Genomic DNA, 18,841 nt, shown 5'->3' with positions numbered 1-18,841 from the left:
GGGGTACCGGTACAGAGTCAATGTGCGGGGACACCGGTTAGTCGAGGTAATTGAGGTAATATGTACATGTAGGTAGAGTTATTTAAAGTGGCTATACATAGATGATAACAACAGAGAGTAGCAGCGGTGTAAAAGGGGGGGGCAAATAGTCTGGGAAGCCATTTGATTAGATGTTCAGGAGTCTTATGGCTTGGGGGTAGAAGCTATGTAGAAGCTTCTTGGACCTAGACTTGGCGCGTTCGTGAGTAATCGCAGTCCTGATGTCCAGAAGTTATTTTCGGTCATAAGAGATGGTAGCGGCAACATTATGTACAAAATAAGTAAAAAAATAAGTTACAAACAACGCAAAAAAAACAATCGGTTGGGGACACGTAAAATGTCTTCCTTCTTCCCTGGAGCCATTTTGTGTTTATTAGGTAGTTGTTGTGGAATTGTTAGATTACTCGTTAGATTTTACTGCACTGTCAGAACTAGAAGCTCAAGCATTTCACTACACTTGCATTAATATCTGCTAACCATGTGTATGTGACCAATACAAATTGATTTGATTTGATATAGTGTATCTATGAGCTGAGGGAGGGGCTATAACTAGCAGAGTGATATGATCCAGAGGAAAAAAAGCTTGAGAAAATGTGTCACCCACCACTCTCTACACACTTCCCTGATCTCTTAACATCTCTTCTCTATCTTGTTCAGTCTTCATTCGTCCTCACAGGAGATGTATCTCAATAGTCCAAAGTGGCTTCCTCTACAACTTCTCATCTCCAGTTCATCTGCACTCTTTTGAAATATCAGGATAGATGAGAGCTATATGGTGGGACGTAACATGGTGAATGTCTACCAGTAATTAAACTATCCATTTATTTTTTACATCAGTGCAGATGAAGGAAAGGAGACAAGGGGAAGCAGCCACTTTAGACTATGGAGACGCAGCCCGGGCCTCAGTTCCTCTGTTCTGAGACAGCTGTGGCCACAGGGAGGTGAGAATATAAAATGGAACGTTGGTGATGCGCCTCTACAGCACGCAAAGCTCTCGCTGCTGTTTGCATGGCACACCGTCACTTTGTATGTGGGTTTCCCACGTAGGGCTTCAGACTTTAGTCAGAGACATACTGTAGGCTGGTTGCACCAGACATGTTCATCTCTTTACTGTTACAACTACGGTGTGTTACGGTGGAGGTCTAGAGACCAGTGTAAATCCTGTGTAAATGTCTAAAGATCATGTCACAAACAAGTGTCTTTCTCAATGTTAATATCTAATGAATATTTTATTTATATATTATTTTCCTTTCAATTTTAGCCTTAGACAACCAGGTGAGGGGAGTTCTTTACTAATGATTCCTTCTATCTACAGTATCAGTGAAATGTCAATAACCATTTAAAGGACTGTTAGTTTGTTGGTGGGCACTGTTCAGTTAGTCTGTGGGTGCTGGTTTCACAGGGCTGCCTGAGTCTGTGGGTGGTAGTTACACAGGGCTGCCTGAGTCTGTAGGAGTGTTGAAACCACAGAAGCTCTCTGAAGGCTATAACGTCATTCCTCAATCAGAAAGTTTCAATGACACCAACATTATTAGTAACTCACAGGGGTTTGTATTGTCCTCTGTACATATCTGCATGTTCTCTGATAGGCTTAGCTGACATTACATTCAGACAAACAGTATATTTCAGAGAAAATAAGAAAAGTGTAGCGGAAGGAGGGACATCACACCCTCACTCTCACTTCCCTATTCTCTCTTCCTGGTCAGAACTCTGGGGAGGAGCTTGTCAGCCTCTGATAGGCTACAGACGTTTCAGAAACATTTCAACTACTTTAATCTTTCTAAAAAATATTTAACCTCTATGGGATCAGTGTCACCCCCAAGGGACGGATGAGCTAATGTAGGCTAATGTTATTAGCATGAGGTTGTAAGTAACAAAAACATGTCCCAGGACATAGACATATCTGATATGGGCAGAAAGCTTAAATTATTGATAATCTAACTGCACTGTCCAATTTACAGCTATTAGAGTGAAAGAATACCATGCTATTGTTTAAGGAGAATGCACAATTATGAACTTGAAAATGTATTAATAAACCAATCAGACACATTTGGGCAGTCTTGATACAACATTTTGAACAGATATAAAATGTTTCATTGGATCAGTCTAAAACTTTCCACAGACACTGCTGCCATCTAGTGGCCAAAATCTAAATTGGACTTGGGCCGGAATAATACATTATGGCCTCTCTCTTGCATTTCAAATATGATAGTACAAAAAAAACCTGCATGTTTTTTTCTTTGTATTATCTTTTACCAGATCTAATGTTGTATATTCTCCTACATTAATTTCACATTTCCACAAACTTCAAAGTGTTTCCTTTCAAATGGTATTAAGAATATGCATATCCTTGCTTCAGGTCCTGACCAATAGGCAGTTAGATTTGGGTATGTCATTGAAATAAAATGTAAAAAAAGATCCTTGAGAGGTTTTTAACGTAAAATATTTTCACTCTTTCTTAATGTCATAGTGTTAAGCCGGCCGGAGTAATTTGGTGTTATTTGGACTTACGGTTCATGAGAAGTCCTTCAAAAGTTTTCCAAAATTTCCAAGATGGAGGAAAATCTATTCTGACGGATCTTATTGGTCCTTGATGCAAATTTGTTCAGCATGAAGAAAGACACCTACATACAAAGTTGCAGTGGTGGAAAAAGTATCACATTTCCATACTTGGATAAAAGAAAAGATACCTTAAAAGAAAATGTAAAAGTGAAAGTCACCCAGTAAAAGACTACTTGAGTAAAAGTCTAAAAGTATGTGGTTTTAAATATACTTAAGTATCAAAAGTAAAAGTATAAATCATTTAAAATGTGTTATATTAAGCAAACCAGACGACACGATTTACTTGTTTTTTAAAAATGTACCCAATAGCCAGGGGCACAGTTCAACACACATCATTTACAAATTAAGCATTTGTGTTTAGCGAGTCTGTCAGATCAGAGGCGGTAGGGATGACCAGGCATCTTCTCTTGATAAGTGTGTGAATTAGACCATTTTCCTGTCCTGCTAAGCATTCAAAATGTAAGGAGTACTTTTGGGTGTCAGGGAAATGTAAGGAGTAAAAAGTACATTATTTTCTTTAGGAATGTAGTGAAGTAAAAGTTGTCAAAGATATAAAGAGTAAAGTAAAGTACAGATAACCCCCAAAAACGACTTAAGTATGACTTTAAAGTATTTTTCTTAAGTACTTTACACCACTGCAAAATTTTAGGTCTCCAGTTCAAAACATGGCGTCGGATATGAGAGTTTAAGTAAGACTGATTATAACAGCGTCACCCATTGGCCAATCGGTGGCATTCATTTGACCAAGTTACTCATGGCCTCTAATTTTTGTGTGCCAAATTAGGGAAAAAAAGTGACCAATCTATGTGTTACATTTGTAGAGACATTTGGATGGGTGGGACCTACACTGCTAAAATTATGTTTTAAGTTCAAATATATTCTGCGAACCCTGTAGTCTGTCTGTCCCTAATGATAACGAGTCATCTGTGGCTGAGGAGGTGATCCTGGCTTGGGGATCTGTCCTTTGACTACTAATGAGAAGCAGGGCCTACTGTGAGTCCCCAGACATGGTATGATACTAAACTGGTTCTATTTAAGGTGTAAACCCTTTATATAGTGTATCTATGAGCTGAGGGAGGGGCTATAACTAGCAGAGTGATATGATCCAGAGGAAAAAAAGCTTGAGAAAATGTGTCACCCACCACTCTCTACACACTTCCCTGATCTCTTAACATCTCTTCTCTATCTTGTTCAGTCTTCATTCATCCTCACAGGAGATGTATCTCAATAGTCCAAAGTGGCTTCCTCTACAACTTCTCATCTCCAGTTCATCTGCACTCTTTTGAAATATCAGGATAGATGAGAGCTATATGGTGGGACGTAACATGGTGAATGTCTACCAATAATTAATCTATCCATTTATTTTTTACATCAGTGCAGATGAAGGAAAGGAGACAAGGGGAAGCAGCCACTTTAGACTATGGAGACGCAGCCCGGGCCTCAGTTCCTCTGTTCTGAGACAGCTGTGGCCACAGGGAGGTGAGAATATAAAATGGAACGTTGGTGATGCGCCTCTACAGCACGCAAAGCTCTCGCTGCTGTTTGCATGGCACACCGTCACTTTGTATGTGGGTTTCCCATGTAGGGCTTCAGACTTTAGTCAGAGACATACTGTAGGCTGGTTGCACCAGACATGTTCATCTCTTTACTGTTACAACTACGGTGTGTTACGGTGGAGGTCTAGAGACCAGTGTAAATCCTGTGTAAATGTCTAAAGATCATGTCACAAACAAGTGTCTTTCTCAATGTTAATATCTAATGAATATTTTATTTATATATTATTTTCCTTTCAATTTTAGCCTTAGACAACCAGGTGAGGGGAGTTCTTTACTAATGATTCCTTCTATCTACAGTATCAGTGAAATGTCAATAACCATTTAAAGGACTGTTAGTTTGTTGGTGGGCACTGTTCAGTTAGTCTGTGGGTGTAGGTTTCACAGGGCTGCCTGAGTCTGTGGGTGGTAGTTTCACAGGGCTGCCTGAGTCTGTGGGTGGTAGTTTCACAGGGCTACCTGAGTCTGTGGGTGGTAGTTACACAGGGTTGCCTGAGTCTGTGGGTGGTAGTTACACAGGGTTGCCTGAGTCTGTGGGTGGTAGTTTCACAGGGCTACCTGAGTCTGTGGGTGGTAGTTACACAGGGCTGCTTGAATCTGTGGGTGGTATTTTCACAGGGCTGCTTGAATCTGTGGGTGGTAGTTACACAGGGGTACCTGAGTTTGTGGGTGGTAGTTTCACAGGGCTACCTGAGTCTGTGGGTGGTAGTTTCACAGGGCTGCCTGAGTCTGTGGGTGGTAGTTTCACAGGGCTGCCTGAGTCTGTGGGTGGTAGTTTCACAGGGCTACCTGAGTCTGTGGGTGGTAGTTTCACAGGGCTGTCTGAGTCTGTGGGTGGTAGTTACACAGGGCTGCTTGAATCTGTGGGTGGTATTTTCACAGGGCTGCCTGAATCTGTGGGTGGTAGTTACACAGGGCTACCTGAGTCTGTGGGTGGTAGTTACACAGGGCTGCCTGAGTCTGTGGGTGGTAGTTACACAGGGCTGCCTGAGTCTGTGGGTGGTAGTTTCACAGGGCTGCCTGAGTCTGTGGGTGGTAGTTACACAGGGCTGCCTGAGTCTGTGGGTGGTAGTTTCACAGGGCTGCCTGAGTCTGTGGGTGGTAGTTACACAGGGTTGCCTGAGTCTGTGGGTGGTAGTTTCACAGGGCTGCCTGAGTCTGTGGGTGGTAGTTTCACAGGGTTGCCTGAGTCTGTGGGTGGTAGTTACACAGGGCTGCCTGAGTCTGTGGGTGGTAGTTACACAGGGCTGCCTGAGTCTGTGGGTGGTAGTTACACAGGGCTGCCTGAGTCTGTGGGTGGTAGTTACACAGGGTTGCCTGAGTCTGTGGGTGGTAGTTTCACAGGGCTGCCTGAGTCTGAGTCTGTGGGTGGTAGTTTCACAGGGCTGCCTGAGTCTGTGGGTGGTAGTTTCACAGGGTTGCCTGAGTCTGTGGGTGGTAGTTACACAGGGCTGCCTGAGTCTGTGGGTGGTAGTTACACAGGGCTGCCTGAGTCTGTGGGTGGTAGTTTCACAGGGCTGCCTGAGTCTGTGGGTGGTAGTTTCACAGGGCTGCCTGAGTCTGTGGGTGGTAGTTACACAGGGTTGCCTGAGTCTGTGGGTGGTAGTTTCACAGGGCTGCCTGAGTCTGTGGGTGTGTAGTTTCACAGGGTTGCCTGAGTCTGTGGGTGGTAGTTTCACAGGGCTGCCTGAGTCTGTGGGTGTTAGTTTCACAGGGCTGCCTGAGTCTGTGGGTGGTAGTTTCACAGGGCTGCCTGAGTCTGTGGGTGGTAGTTTCACAGGGCTGCTTGAATCTGTGGGTGGTAGTTACACAGGGTTACCTGAGTCTGTGGGTGTTAGTTTCACAGGGCTGCCTGAGTCTGTGGGTGGTAGTTTCACAGGGTTGCCTGAGACTGTGGGTGGTAGTTTCACAGGGCTACCTGAGTCTGTGGGTGTTAGTTTCACAGGGCTGTCTGAGTCTGTGGGTGGTAGTTACACAGGGCTGCTTGAATCTGTGGGTGGTATTTTCACAGGGCTGCTTGAATCTGTGGGTGGTAGTTACACAGGGGTACCTGAGTTTGTGGGTGGTAGTTTCACAGGGCTACCTGAGTCTGTGGGTGGTAGTTTCACAGGGCTGCCTGAGTTCGTTGGTTGGTAGTTACACAGGGCTACCTGAGTCTGTGGGTGGTAGTTTCACAGGGCTACCTGAGTCTGTGGGTGGTAGTTTCACAGGGCTACCTGAGTCTGTGGGTGGTAGTTTCACAGGGGTACCTGAGTCTGTGGGTGGTAGTTACACAGGGCTACCTGAGTCTGTGGGTGGTAGTTACACAGGGCTACCTGAGTCTATGGGTGGTAGTTTTACAGGGTTACCTGAGTCTGTGGGTGGTAGTTACACAGGGCTACCTGAGTCTGTGGGTGGTAGTTACACAGGGCTACCTGAGTCTGTGGGTGGTAGTTACACAGGGCTACCTGAGTCTGTGGGTGGTAGTTACACAGGGCTACCTGAGTCTGTGGGTGGTATTTTACAGGGTTACCTGAGTCTGTGGGTGGTAGTTACACAGGGCTACCTGAGTCTGTGGGTGGTAGTTACACAGGGCTACCTGAGTCTGTGGGTGGTAGTTTTACAGGGTTACCTGAGTCTGTGGGTGGTAGTTACACAGGGCTACCTGAGTCTGTGGGTGGTAGTTACACAGGGCTACCTGAGTCTGTGGGTGGTAGTTTTACAGGGTTACCTGAGTCTGTGGGTGGTAGTTACACAGGGCTACCTGAGTCTGTGGGTGGTAGTTACACAGGGCTGCCAACACTGTAGGAGTGTTGAAACCAAATTACCTCTCTGAAGGCTATAGCGTCATTACTCAAACAGAAAGCTGCAATGACACCGACATTATTAATAACTCTCAGGGGTTTGTATTTTCTTCTATACATATCTGCATGATCTCTGACAGGCAAAGCTGGTAATACATTCAGACACACAGTACATTTCCGAGAAAAGAAGAAACGTGTGGCGGAAGGAGGGACATCACACCCTCACCCTCACTCTCACTTCCCTATTCTCTCATCCTGCTCAGAACTCTGGGTAAGAGCTTGTTAGCCTCTGATAGGCTACAGACTGACGTACAGCATGTTTCAGAAACATTTTAACTACTGTGCTCTTTAAATTAATAACGTGGAATATTTTCACTGTTTATTAATGTTGTGAGAAGCCAGAAGCATCTAGCCACTGGGATTTTTGCCCATTCTTCGAGGCCAAACTGCTCCAGCTCCTTCAAGTTGGATGGGTTCCTCTGGTGTACAGCAATCTTTAAGTCATACCACAGATTCTCAATTGGATTGAGGTCTGGGCTTTGACTAGGCCATTCCAAGACATTTAAATGTTTCCCTTTAAACACTCGAGTGTTGCTTTAGCAGTATACTTAGGGTCATTGTCCTGCTGGAAGGTAAACCTCCATCCCAGTCTCAATTCTCTGGAAGACTGAAACAGGTTTCCATCAAGAATTTCCTTGTATTTAGCACTGTCCATCATTCCTTCAATTCTGACCAGTTTCTCAGTCCTTGCCGATGAAAATGATGTTCTCAGGGTGATGAGAGGTGTTAGGTTAGAGCCAGACATAGAGTTTTCCTTGATGGTCAAAAAGCTCAATTTTAGTCTCATCTGACAAGAGTACCTTCTTCCATATGTTTGGGGAGTTTCCCACAAGCCTTTCAGCGAACACCAAACGTGTTTGCTCATTTTTTTATTTATGCAATGGCATTATTTTGTCTACTTTTCCATAAAGCCCAGCTCTGTGGAGTGTACAGCTTAAAGTGGTCCTATGGACAGATATTCCAATCTCCGCTGTGGAGCTTTGCAGCTCCTTCAGGGTTATCTTTGGTCTCTTTGTTGCCTCTCTGATTAATGCCCTCCTTGCCTGGTTTGTGAGTATTGGTGGGCGGCCCTCTCTTGGCAGGTTTGTTGTGGTGCCATATTCTTTAAATTTTTTAATAATAGATTTAATGGTGCTCTGTGGGATGTTCAAAGTTCTGAAGGTAATTGGTTGCACCAGATCTTATTTAGGGGCTTTATAGCAAAGGGGGTGAATACATATGCACGCACCACTTTTCCATTTTTTAAATTTTTTTTTAAACATGCTATTTTTTTAATTTCATTTCACAGATTTGGACTATTTTGTGTATGTCCATTACATGTAATCAATTTAAATCAATTTAAATTGCAGGCTGTAATGCAACAAAATAGGGAAGACGCCAAGGGGGATGAATACTTTTGCAAGGCACCGTATGCGTCCTTACTCCACATTGACCGGAACATTTCAAACAAAAGACAATGAATAAACTGACAGAACTCGTAAATGGAAATAAACTAAAACTTGTTTCTGACATGTGTAGCATAGGTTGTGATTCCTGCAAAACACATGTCCACTCTGACAACGAGGACTGTAAATTACTACTAGTAATAATATATTGAATGTATTAACCGAAATTAAATCCACCCAAACAAACACTGCAGATTAGAAATGATGGGAATTAACAGTAAATCTAAGTTTTCTACTGGTGATACATGTCAGGAGTTCCCAAGCTCTTTCACGCAGGGTCCCCTTGCAGCATTGGGGAACATCCTGCGCCTCCCATGCATGCATCACTTCTCTTTTTATGGGCACAAGCACTGTTCATGACACTAATTGTTCACACCCTTCTTGTTTGTGGAGAGAATTTTGCAGGTTTAAAGCTTAGTTCCTGCAATTCTACACATTTTGTCATGTGGTGCTAAGAAAATGTTGTAGTTTTAAAGCAAATTTTCTTGCAATTCTGTACATTTTGCCATGTTTAATATACATTCATGTGATATTTGAGTGACAAAAAAACCTGAACCAAAAACATCGGCTGACATCTGGACATTTCTGACAAGTTATAAATAACGCTAAGGTCGGTAATAACTAACATGATAAGTGGAAATTGATGATGCAATACCCAATTTCGAAATTGCACATAGTGCATTCTACTATTACAACTTCCGAAAGTAAGTTTAAAGCCGGATTGAGTTGCTTAATTTTTTTGGGGGGGTGTGGATGGGAAACCCCTAAAGCCCCCCACAGTTTGAGAATCACTGATATATGTAATGGGGAATTGATAGACACAGCAAACAATGCACACAATGAAGTTATGAAACAATGAATAGCCATAAAATGGCGAGAGAGAGAGCGCATTCGGGAGAGAGATGTGCCTTGTTCATCTGAGGCACAATCCACATATTCTTGGACCGTGGCATCCACGTGGCCTCCAAGGGACTAGTCCACTGAGACAGGCGCAAATCAGACAGGTGTCTCGTGTTTCATGAAAAAAGTATCTATTCGCAACTGATAGACCAAAAAATTGAACATTTTCAATACAGACCCCTTTTGTCATACAATATTCCATATGAGGACCCCAGACCTTATGAAATTTGCACAGCATACTCTTAGTCGAGTGATGCATAATTTGACATTTCTGCCATCCATTGTGACATTGTGGGAGGATAACCAACCTTCCAATGAATAGCAATGCGTTTCTTAGCCGCTATAACTTTTAGGCTACACAGTTTCTTCTGATAAGTCTCCAGTATCAACATTTCCAAGCAACAGAAACAGGGAGAAGGGAGAATCTGTAGACATGCTGAGATAAAATAACATACTCTTTGCCAGAATTCAGCCAGCCTTCACAAGACCATAACATATACAAATATATCCCCTTATTGTGTTTTACACCTCCAGCGGAGGAATTACATTTCTGAGTGATGATTTTCAGTTTCACTGGTATATAGTAAATACTATGGATGGTGTTAAACTGCAGTCATTTACAGTTGAAGTCAGAATTTTACATACACTTGGAGTCATTAAAACTCGTTTTTCAACCACTCCACACATTTCTTGTTATCAAACTATAGTTTTGGCAAGTCGGTTAGGACATCTACTTTGTGCATGACACAAGTACATTTTTCAACAATTGTTTACAGACAGATAATTTCACTTATAATTCACTGTATCACAATTCCAGTGGGTCAGAAGTTTATATACACTAAGTTGACTGTGCCTTTAAACAGCTCAGAATATTCCAGAAAATTATGTCATGGCTTTAGAAGCTTCTGATAGGCTAATTGACATTATTTGAGTCAATTGGAGGTGTAGCTGTGGATGTATTTCAAGGCCTACCTTCAAACTCAGTGCCTCTTTGCATGACTTTCATGGGAAAATCAAAAGAAATCAGCCAAAACCTCAGAAAAACATTGTAGACCTCCACAAGTCTGGTTCATCCTTGGGAGCAATTTCCAAACACCTGAAGGTACCACGTTCTGTACAAACAATAGTACCCAAGTATAAACATCATGGGACCACGTAGCCGTCATACCGCTCAGGAAGGAGACGCGTTCTGTCTCCTAGAGATGAACGTACTTTGGTGCGAAAAGTGCAAATCAATCCCAGAACAACAGCAAAGGACCTTGTGAAGATGCCGGAGGAAACAGGTACAAAAGTATCTATATCCACAGTAAAACGAGTCCTATATCGACATAACCCGAAAGGCCGCTCAGCAAGGAAGAAGCCACTGCTCTAAAACCGCCATAAAAAAGCCAGACTACGGTTTGCAACTGCACATGGGGACAAAGATCGTACTTTTTGGAGAACTGTCCTCTGGTCTGATAAAACAAAAATATAACTGTTTGGCCATAATGACCATCCTTATGTTTGGAGGAAAAAGGGGGAAGCTTGCAAGCCGAAGAACACCATCACAACCGTGAAGCACAGGCGTGGCAGCATCATGTTGTGGGGGTGCTTTACTGCAGGAAGGACTGGTGCACTTCACTAAATAGATGGCTTCATGAAAAAGGAAAATTACATGGATATATTGAAGCAACAGCTCAAGACATCAGTCAGGAAGTTAAAGCTTGGTTGCAAATGGGTCTTCCAATTGGACAATGACCCCAAGCATACTTCCAAAGTTGTGGCAAAATGGCATAAAGACAACAAAGTCAAGGTATTGGAGTGGCCATCACAAAGCCCTGACCTCAATCCTATAGAAAATTTGTGGGCAGAACTGAAAAGCGTGTGCAAGCAAGGAGGCTTACAAACCTGAATCAGTTACACCAGCTCTGTCAGGAGGAATGGGCCAGAATTCACCCTACTTATTGTGGGAAGCTTGCGGAAGGCTACCTGAAACATTTGACCCAAGTTAAACAATTTAAAGGCAATGCTACGAAATACTAATTGAGTGTATGTACACTTCTGAACCACTGGGGACGTGATGAACGAAATAAAAGCTGAAATAAATCCTTCTCTCTACTATTATTCTGACATTTCACATTCTTAAAATTAAGTGGTGATCCTACCTGACCTAAGACAGGGAATTCTTACTCAGATTAAATGTCAGGAATTGTGAAAAACTGAGTTTAAATATATTTGGCTAAGGTGTATGTAAACTTCTGACTTCAACTGTATCCATTCATCATCATCAATAGTGTCTCCCAGGGCCTCCTGGGTGGCGCAGTGGTCCCCTAGAAAAGGCCTTCCGGGTGGCACAGTGGTTAAGGGCGCTGTACTGCAGCGCCAGCTGTGCCACCAGAGACTCTGGGTTCTCACCCAGGCTCTGTCGCAGCCAGCCGCGACAGGGAGGTCCGCGGGGTGACGCACAATTGGCCTAGCGTCGTCTGGGTTAGGGAGGGTGTGTCCGGTAGTGATATCCCTGTGTACATGTCTCATCGAGCACTAGCGACTCCTGTGGCGGGCCGGGAGCAGTGCACGCTAACCAGGTCGCCAGGTGCACAATGTTTCTTCTGACACATTGGTACGGCTGGCTTCCGGGTTGGAGGCGCACTGTTTTAAGAAGCAGTGTGGTTTGGTTGGGTTGTGTTTCGGAGTACTTATGGCTTTCGACCTTCGTCTCTCCCGAGCCCGTACGGGAGTTGTAGTGACGAGACAAGATAGTAACTACTAACAATTGGATACCATGAAACTGGGGAGAAAAGGGGGTAAAATAAAAATAATAAAAATAAAAATAAATAGTGTCTCCCAGGTCTTCTTCACATTTTAGTTTGACATGTTTTGTGTCATCTAGAAAAGCCTATCAACCATTGATACAGTTTGGCAATCAACTTTAGAGGTTTATCAAACTGCCTTAAAATAGATTCACAGAGAGAATAAAGTGTTGTAACTGCCATAGCCATAGCACAATGAGACTGGTCTTCCCTGGTTGCCTGGACCTGCTGAGAACTCTGTCACCATCTGATCCTCCTCAGGTGACGCATTAAAAATGATTACCTTTGTGTACATTTCTACATGACATTATCCAAGAATAGAATCAATGGTTCAATACTTGAATGTATATTTTTTTCTTCTGTGAAGTCAAACAGCAGTTATCTCATCAGCCACATCAATCAAATAAAGAGTAGCCAGTTCCTGCTTTGCTTGCTTTTACAACTCAGAGAAAAAGTGCAACACACACAGACACCAGCTACAGACAGCAGTACCATGCTGGTCCTATAATAACAGCTTTGCGTTCCCAACGGGCACAGTTCGTCATAATGATGTCTTTTCCAGACGACGGTCAGATTTTGGTTGATTTTGAAAATGATGTGGACACTTGCTTGTCGAACAGCTTATTCCAAAATCACAGGCATTAACATGGCGTTGGTCCCCCCTTTGCTGCTATAACAGCTTCCACTTTTCTGGGAAGGCTTTCCACTAGATGTTGGAACATTGCTGCTATAACAGCTTACACTCTTCTGGGAAGGCTTTCCACTAGATGTTGGAACATTGCTGCTATAACAGCTTCCACTCTTCTGGGAAGGCTTTCCACTAGATGTTGGAACATTGCTGCTATAACAGCTTCCACTCTTCTGGGAAGGCTTTCCACTAGATGTTGGAACATTGCTGCTATAACAGCTTCCACTCTTCTGGGAAGGCTTTCCACTAGATGTTGGAACATTGCTGCTATAACAGCTTCCACTCTTCTGAGAAGGCTTTCCACTAGATGTTGGAACATTGCTGCAGGGACTTTTATATTCTAGCAGACGCTCTTAGTGCATACATTTTCGTACTGGTCTCCCATGGGACTCAAACCCATAACCCAGGTGTTGCAAGCGCCATGCTCTACCAACTGAGCCACACAAGACTAATTGCTTCCATTCAGCCCAAGAACATTAGTGAGGTTGGACATTGATGTTGGGCGATTAGGCCTAATAACATTTTCCTTCACTGGAACTAAAGGGCCTAGCCCGAACCATGAAAAACAGCCCCAGACCATTATTCCTCCTCCGCCAAACTTTACAGTTGGCACTATGAATTGGGGCAGATGACATTCTCCTGGCATCTGCAAAACCCAGATTCGTCCTTCACCCAGATGGTGTGATTCATCACTCCAGAGAATGTTTCCACTGCTCCGGTTTGGAACTCGGTATTGAGTGTTGCAACCGAAGACAGGCGATTTTTATACACTACGCGCGTCAGCACTCAGCGGTCACATTCTGTGAGTTTGTGCGGCCTACCACATCGTGGCTGAGCCGTCGTTGCTCCTAGACGTTTCCACTTCCCAACAGCAATTACAGTTGACCAGGGCAGCTCTAGCAGGGCAGAAATTTGACAAACTGACTTGTTGGAAAGGTGGCATCCTATGACGGTGCCATGATGAAAGTTAAAGTTACTGAGTTCTTCGGTAAGGCCATTCTACTGCCATTGTTAGTCTACAGAGATTGCATGGCTGTGTGCTCAATTTAATACACCTGTCAGAAACGGGTGTCGCTGAAATAGCCGCATCCACTAATTTGAAGGTGTGTCCATACACATCCTCAGTATGACGCCTTCTAGGAAACGTCTAAAAAACATTCATATGCAACCAGAATCCGACCTGATTTAGACGGCTTATTTCTGACATCCTTATAACTCAAATCCAACCAAAATATGACCCGTTTAGAACCTCCCGGTATTTCTCATGTCATGCATCTCACAGCAGCAATGTTACCCGTTTAAGACATACTTAATATTTTACATCTATACTCAGAGGCTAAAATAAATGTTGAGGATGCATGCCAGCAAAGCCACAACACAACACTAAACAATACATTCATTGCACTATAATGGTGACAAACTGTGCCCACAATCTGTTAGGGCCTACATAAAGCTGTCCCAACAGCAGTCCCAACACCTTACCTGGCTATCAGCGGAGCCTTGTCTGGCAGCGAAACAGTTCATTTAGCCTCATTTACTACCTTTTAAAAAAACAATGCTGATATGGCTGACTTGCTTCAATAAATGTGGTTTCTACTGACAATTGAGATGTATAAACTATGTCATTTGTGGGCAAATTATTTCATCAAACTTTGTCATCAAAGTCTGTCATTCTCTGGATTTATAGTGCTTTCAAGACAACTGGGAACTCGGAAAAAAGCAAGGTTGAATCATGATGACGTCAGTGATCTTCAGGTCATAGCTCTAGAAAGAGGCCCAAGTTCCCGACTTACAATTCCGAGATGTGTGACCGTTCAAAACGTATTTTCCCAGTCGGAGCTTGTTTTTCCCCGAGATTCCCAGTTGTCTTGAACTCATTGAAGATAGATTTGCCAGTTCCGAGTTAACAGTTGTTTTGAACGTGGCAGAAATCATGCTGAATTGACAGCATGGCCAATGTTGAATGTTTATAATTTTAAGCTTGGAAAAGAGACCCTTAAACCCAGAATTGGTACCATGAACCCACTCGGGCTAGTGGTTGCTTTGCAATGTTTGCAGTTAGCCACTGATTCTTTCCAAACCAGTCATTGTTGAATTAGCGATTTCCAACTTGTTGTGTAATGTTTATGTCCAAAGGCCGATGAGCACCGATACATTTGATCTATAATTTATCTTCATATGACAAGGATTGAAAAGGATTTGCCAGCAGATTGTTGACTTAATTCATGATGATGACTGCTAGCAGATTGTTGACTTAATTCATGATGATGACTGCTAGCAGATTGTTGACTTAATTCATGATGATGACTGCTAGCAGATTGTTGACTTAATTCATGATGATGACTGCTAGCAGATTGTTGACTTAATTCATGATGATGACTGCTAGCAGATTGTTGACTTAATTCATGATGATGACTGCTAGCAGATTGTTGACTTAATTCATGATGATGACTGCTAGCAGATTGTTGACTTAATTCATGATGATGACTGCTAGCAGATTGTTGACTTAATTCATGATGATGACTGCTAGCAGATTGTTGACTTAATTCATGATGATGACTGCTAGCAGATTGTTGACTTAATTCATGATGATGACTGCTAGCAGATTGTTGACTTAATTCATGATGATGACTGCTAGCAGATTGTTGACTTAATTCATGATGATGACTGCTAGCAGATTGTTGACTTAATTCATGATGATGACTGCTAGCAGATTGTTGACTTAATTCATGATGATGACTGCTAGCAGATTGTTGACTTAATTCATGATGATGACTGCTAGCAGATTGTTGACTTAATTCATGATGATGACTGCTAGCAGATTGTTGACTTAATTCATGATGATGACTGCTAGCAGATTGTTGACTTAATTCATGATGATGACTGCTAGCAGATTGTTGACTTAATTCATGATGATGACTGCTAGCAGATTGTTGACTTAATTCATGATGATGACTGCTAGCAGATTGTTGACTTAATTCATGATGATGACTGCTAGCAGATTGTTGACTTAATTCATGATGATGACTGCTAGCAGATTGTTGACTTAATTCATGATGATGACTGCTAGCAGATTGTTGACTTAATTCATGATGATGACTGCTAGCCAAGATTTTGAAAGTATAATGTTGACACGATCCGTCCAATCAAAGGTACTGAACATATAACATGATTTGACATCATTGTATCTGTAGCCAATGACCCTGAACCTTCTTGGACGGGCACTTCTAATGTAACTCTTTGGCAGCATCCAAGGGGCTTGAATTTTCCAGCTCTACCCTTAGATTTTGCAGTGACTTTAGTGTCCCCATGAGTGACATAACACTGAGCCAATCACGGTGTAACTAGAGAATATAGCCAACCCCTACGCTCCGTATTTTCTGCTGGCTGCCCCAACACCACAGAAAGCACTGAGCTAGGCTGAAACACCTGCATTGTGGAGCTGCCTTACTCAAGAAATCAAAAAAGATACCATGTTTGTCTGCGGCTTTATTAATTCAATGATTTTCTTTACATTGTTTGCGAACTGAAATGTGACACATATTAATGGCAAAATAACATGTAAAACAGCCCCTCCCCCCCACCAAAAAAAACACACACAAATATTTATTTATGTTTTTAAGCTAAAAATGTGTGACTCCAAACAGGTGGGACTCTGCTCCATCTGCCCTGAATGTCGGGTCGTCACTGGCAAAAAAGTATGTCATATCAAGTTACATTTCACCTGGGAAATCCCTCTTTCCCTAAATATAGTGAGTTGTGTATATCAACAAAATTGCATCTGATGTCTGAAATACAGTAGACCATCTAGGAAAGCATCAAACTAAAATGTGGCCTAATATCATTGTCAATACAGGATTCCTGCTTTGTCTGTTATATCTTCAGCGGCTGCAGATGTAGAGTTGAGCCGTTCTGGTCCCCGACGTCTCTTTCTCAGGTTCCTGAGGCGTTCCTCAAGGAAACCAGTAGAAGTGGCATCATCTAAGAGTGTACCAAGCATCCTTGAACATAAAAGTCTGTGTTATTATTATTTTTTAAAGACCCCTTTGTGTTCAATATGGCTAGGATTTGGTCAAACCAATCCAAAGGTATTACACCTTCAAGGGCACCATTTTGGTGGAAATAGCAGAGCTCATGCATGAAAGATAATACAGTGAGTTTCAAAATGGAAACCTAACTTACAGTTTTTACCCCTCTGAATCCTCGAGGCAAGGGAACTGTTCCACTGATGAACATGACAGTTGTCTTTGTCTCAGATGTTGTGCTGAAAGAAAAGAGGGTTAAACAGAAAAGACAACTTAAATCAAAGATGCAATATTTACAAAACAATACAGTCACAATTCCCTTCATTAGTAGAATAATATTTTGGAGATAAATACACAACACAGAGACTGAGGACGAGAGGTCAGTACAGTACTAATGATCAAGGGAAATAGTGTTTTTTCTGTAATGCGGAGACATGGGAGGAATTTGTCTATATATTGACTCTGAAATAGGATACTTGTTGTTTGGCCATTGGCCCAGTTTTATTGCAAGTTATTCTAATTGGTCAACCACAGGGCTGGGTTATAAACTACATCCTGTTCCTTTGTTCACTGGAGAGAATCACAGGAGAGAATCACAGGAGAGAATCACAGGAGATAATCACAGGAGAGAATCACTGGAGAGAATCACTGGACAGAATCACAGGAGAGAATCACAGGAGAGAATCACAGGAGAGCATCACAGGAGAGAATCACAGGAGAGCATCACAGGAGAGAATCACAGGAGAGCATCACAGGAGAGAATCACAGGAGAGCATCACAGGAGAGAATCACAGGAGAGCATCACAGGAGAGAATCACAGGAGAGCATCACAGGAGAGCATCACAGGAGAGCATCACAGGAGAGCATCACAGGAGAGCACCACTGAAGACAGGGGAGAATGACCATCTACTTCCAAACATTTGTACTATTTTAATAAATCTATTTTCTTCCCCCTGATTTGCATTGGGGTCTGTGTTACTAAAGAACATCAACTGCTAACATTAGTACCATTAATGTTGTAACTACTGCAGAACACACGTTTCTCCAAACCTCTGGATGTGGTGTGAAATCAACACCCTGACCATAGATGATGTCTGCTTGATTGAGATGCATGGATAGCAGGTAGCCTAGCAGTTAAGACCATTGGGCCAGTAACCGAAATGTCTCTGGTTTGAATTCCCAAGCAGACTAGGTGAAAAATCTGTTGATGTGCCCTTGAGCAAGACACAACCCTAATTGTGCCTGTAAGTCACTCTGGATAACAATGTTTGGGCACTGCATCGATTCCATGCTGTATCACAACCGGCCGTGATTGGGAGTCCCATAGGGCGGTGCACAATTAGCCCAGCGTTGTCCGGGTTAGGGTTTGGCTGAAGTAGGCCGTCATTGTCAATAAGAATTTGTTCTTAACTGACTTGTCTAGTTAAATAAAGGTTAAATAGACTGCTAAAATGTAATGCAAAGCCCTGCATTGAGGCTGGCCACAATGACCTTTGCCCTCCAGTGTTTGTCTATGTTCAAAACAGTGCCATTTGAGTCTAACAATTGATCTGCAGCCAATAAGAGAACTTACGAATTATGCCACAACAGATGCAGAGCCTTAAAGAAGAATATAAAAAAAATGTAATCAGTCACTGTTTTCATATAGTCAAACTGTGTGATAGCTAATACATACAACCTGCAACAGCCCTCCTGACAGCATAAGGAAGTAACTGGAAGCCATGTTGAGATGGTGTACTGCACTTAGATGTGTGAAGAGATCTTTACAGTTATCGGCAACTTTTTCTTCTGAAATAAACCCCATCCTTATCTACCATGCATTCACTGTTAACCAATCTTTGTGATGCAGGGCTCTACAGTGTGACCATTTACTCTCATACTGTATGTGTCAAAAACATAGATGTGAAAAACTGAAAAAAGTCAAGTATTAGCAGGTGTGAGTTGTGCTTTGCATCAACAAATTGCTGTCATAGTTATTTTCAAAGTATTTCGTTTTC

General features: G+C 42.6%; 1 protein-coding gene across 4 annotated transcripts in view; it reads right to left on the bottom strand.

Annotated features, from left to right (window-relative positions):
• Window positions 1-16,290: 16,290 nt before the first annotated feature.
• Window positions 16,291-18,841, bottom strand: part of LOC112236159 (receptor-type tyrosine-protein phosphatase C) — a 42,669-nt gene continuing 40,118 nt past the window's right edge. For all 4 annotated transcript variants that reach the window (XM_042322486.1, XM_024404736.2, XM_042322487.1 and 1 more), the window contains 2 exons: window positions 17,002-17,083; window positions 16,291-16,820 (listed from right to left, as the gene is read on the bottom strand). In XM_042322486.1, coding sequence (XP_042178420.1) covers window positions 16,797-16,820; window positions 17,002-17,083 — 106 coding nt within the window. In that variant the 3' untranslated portion in view covers window positions 16,291-16,796. The remainder of the gene's footprint in view (window positions 16,821-17,001; window positions 17,084-18,841) is intronic.

This window comes from Oncorhynchus tshawytscha, linkage group LG05 (assembly GCF_018296145.1).
Source record: "Oncorhynchus tshawytscha isolate Ot180627B linkage group LG05, Otsh_v2.0, whole genome shotgun sequence".
NCBI classification, from domain to species: domain Eukaryota; kingdom Metazoa; phylum Chordata; class Actinopteri; order Salmoniformes; family Salmonidae; genus Oncorhynchus; species Oncorhynchus tshawytscha.
The sequence above is the reverse complement of the archived record's forward strand: the minus strand, read 5'-3'. Positions and strand labels throughout refer to the sequence as shown.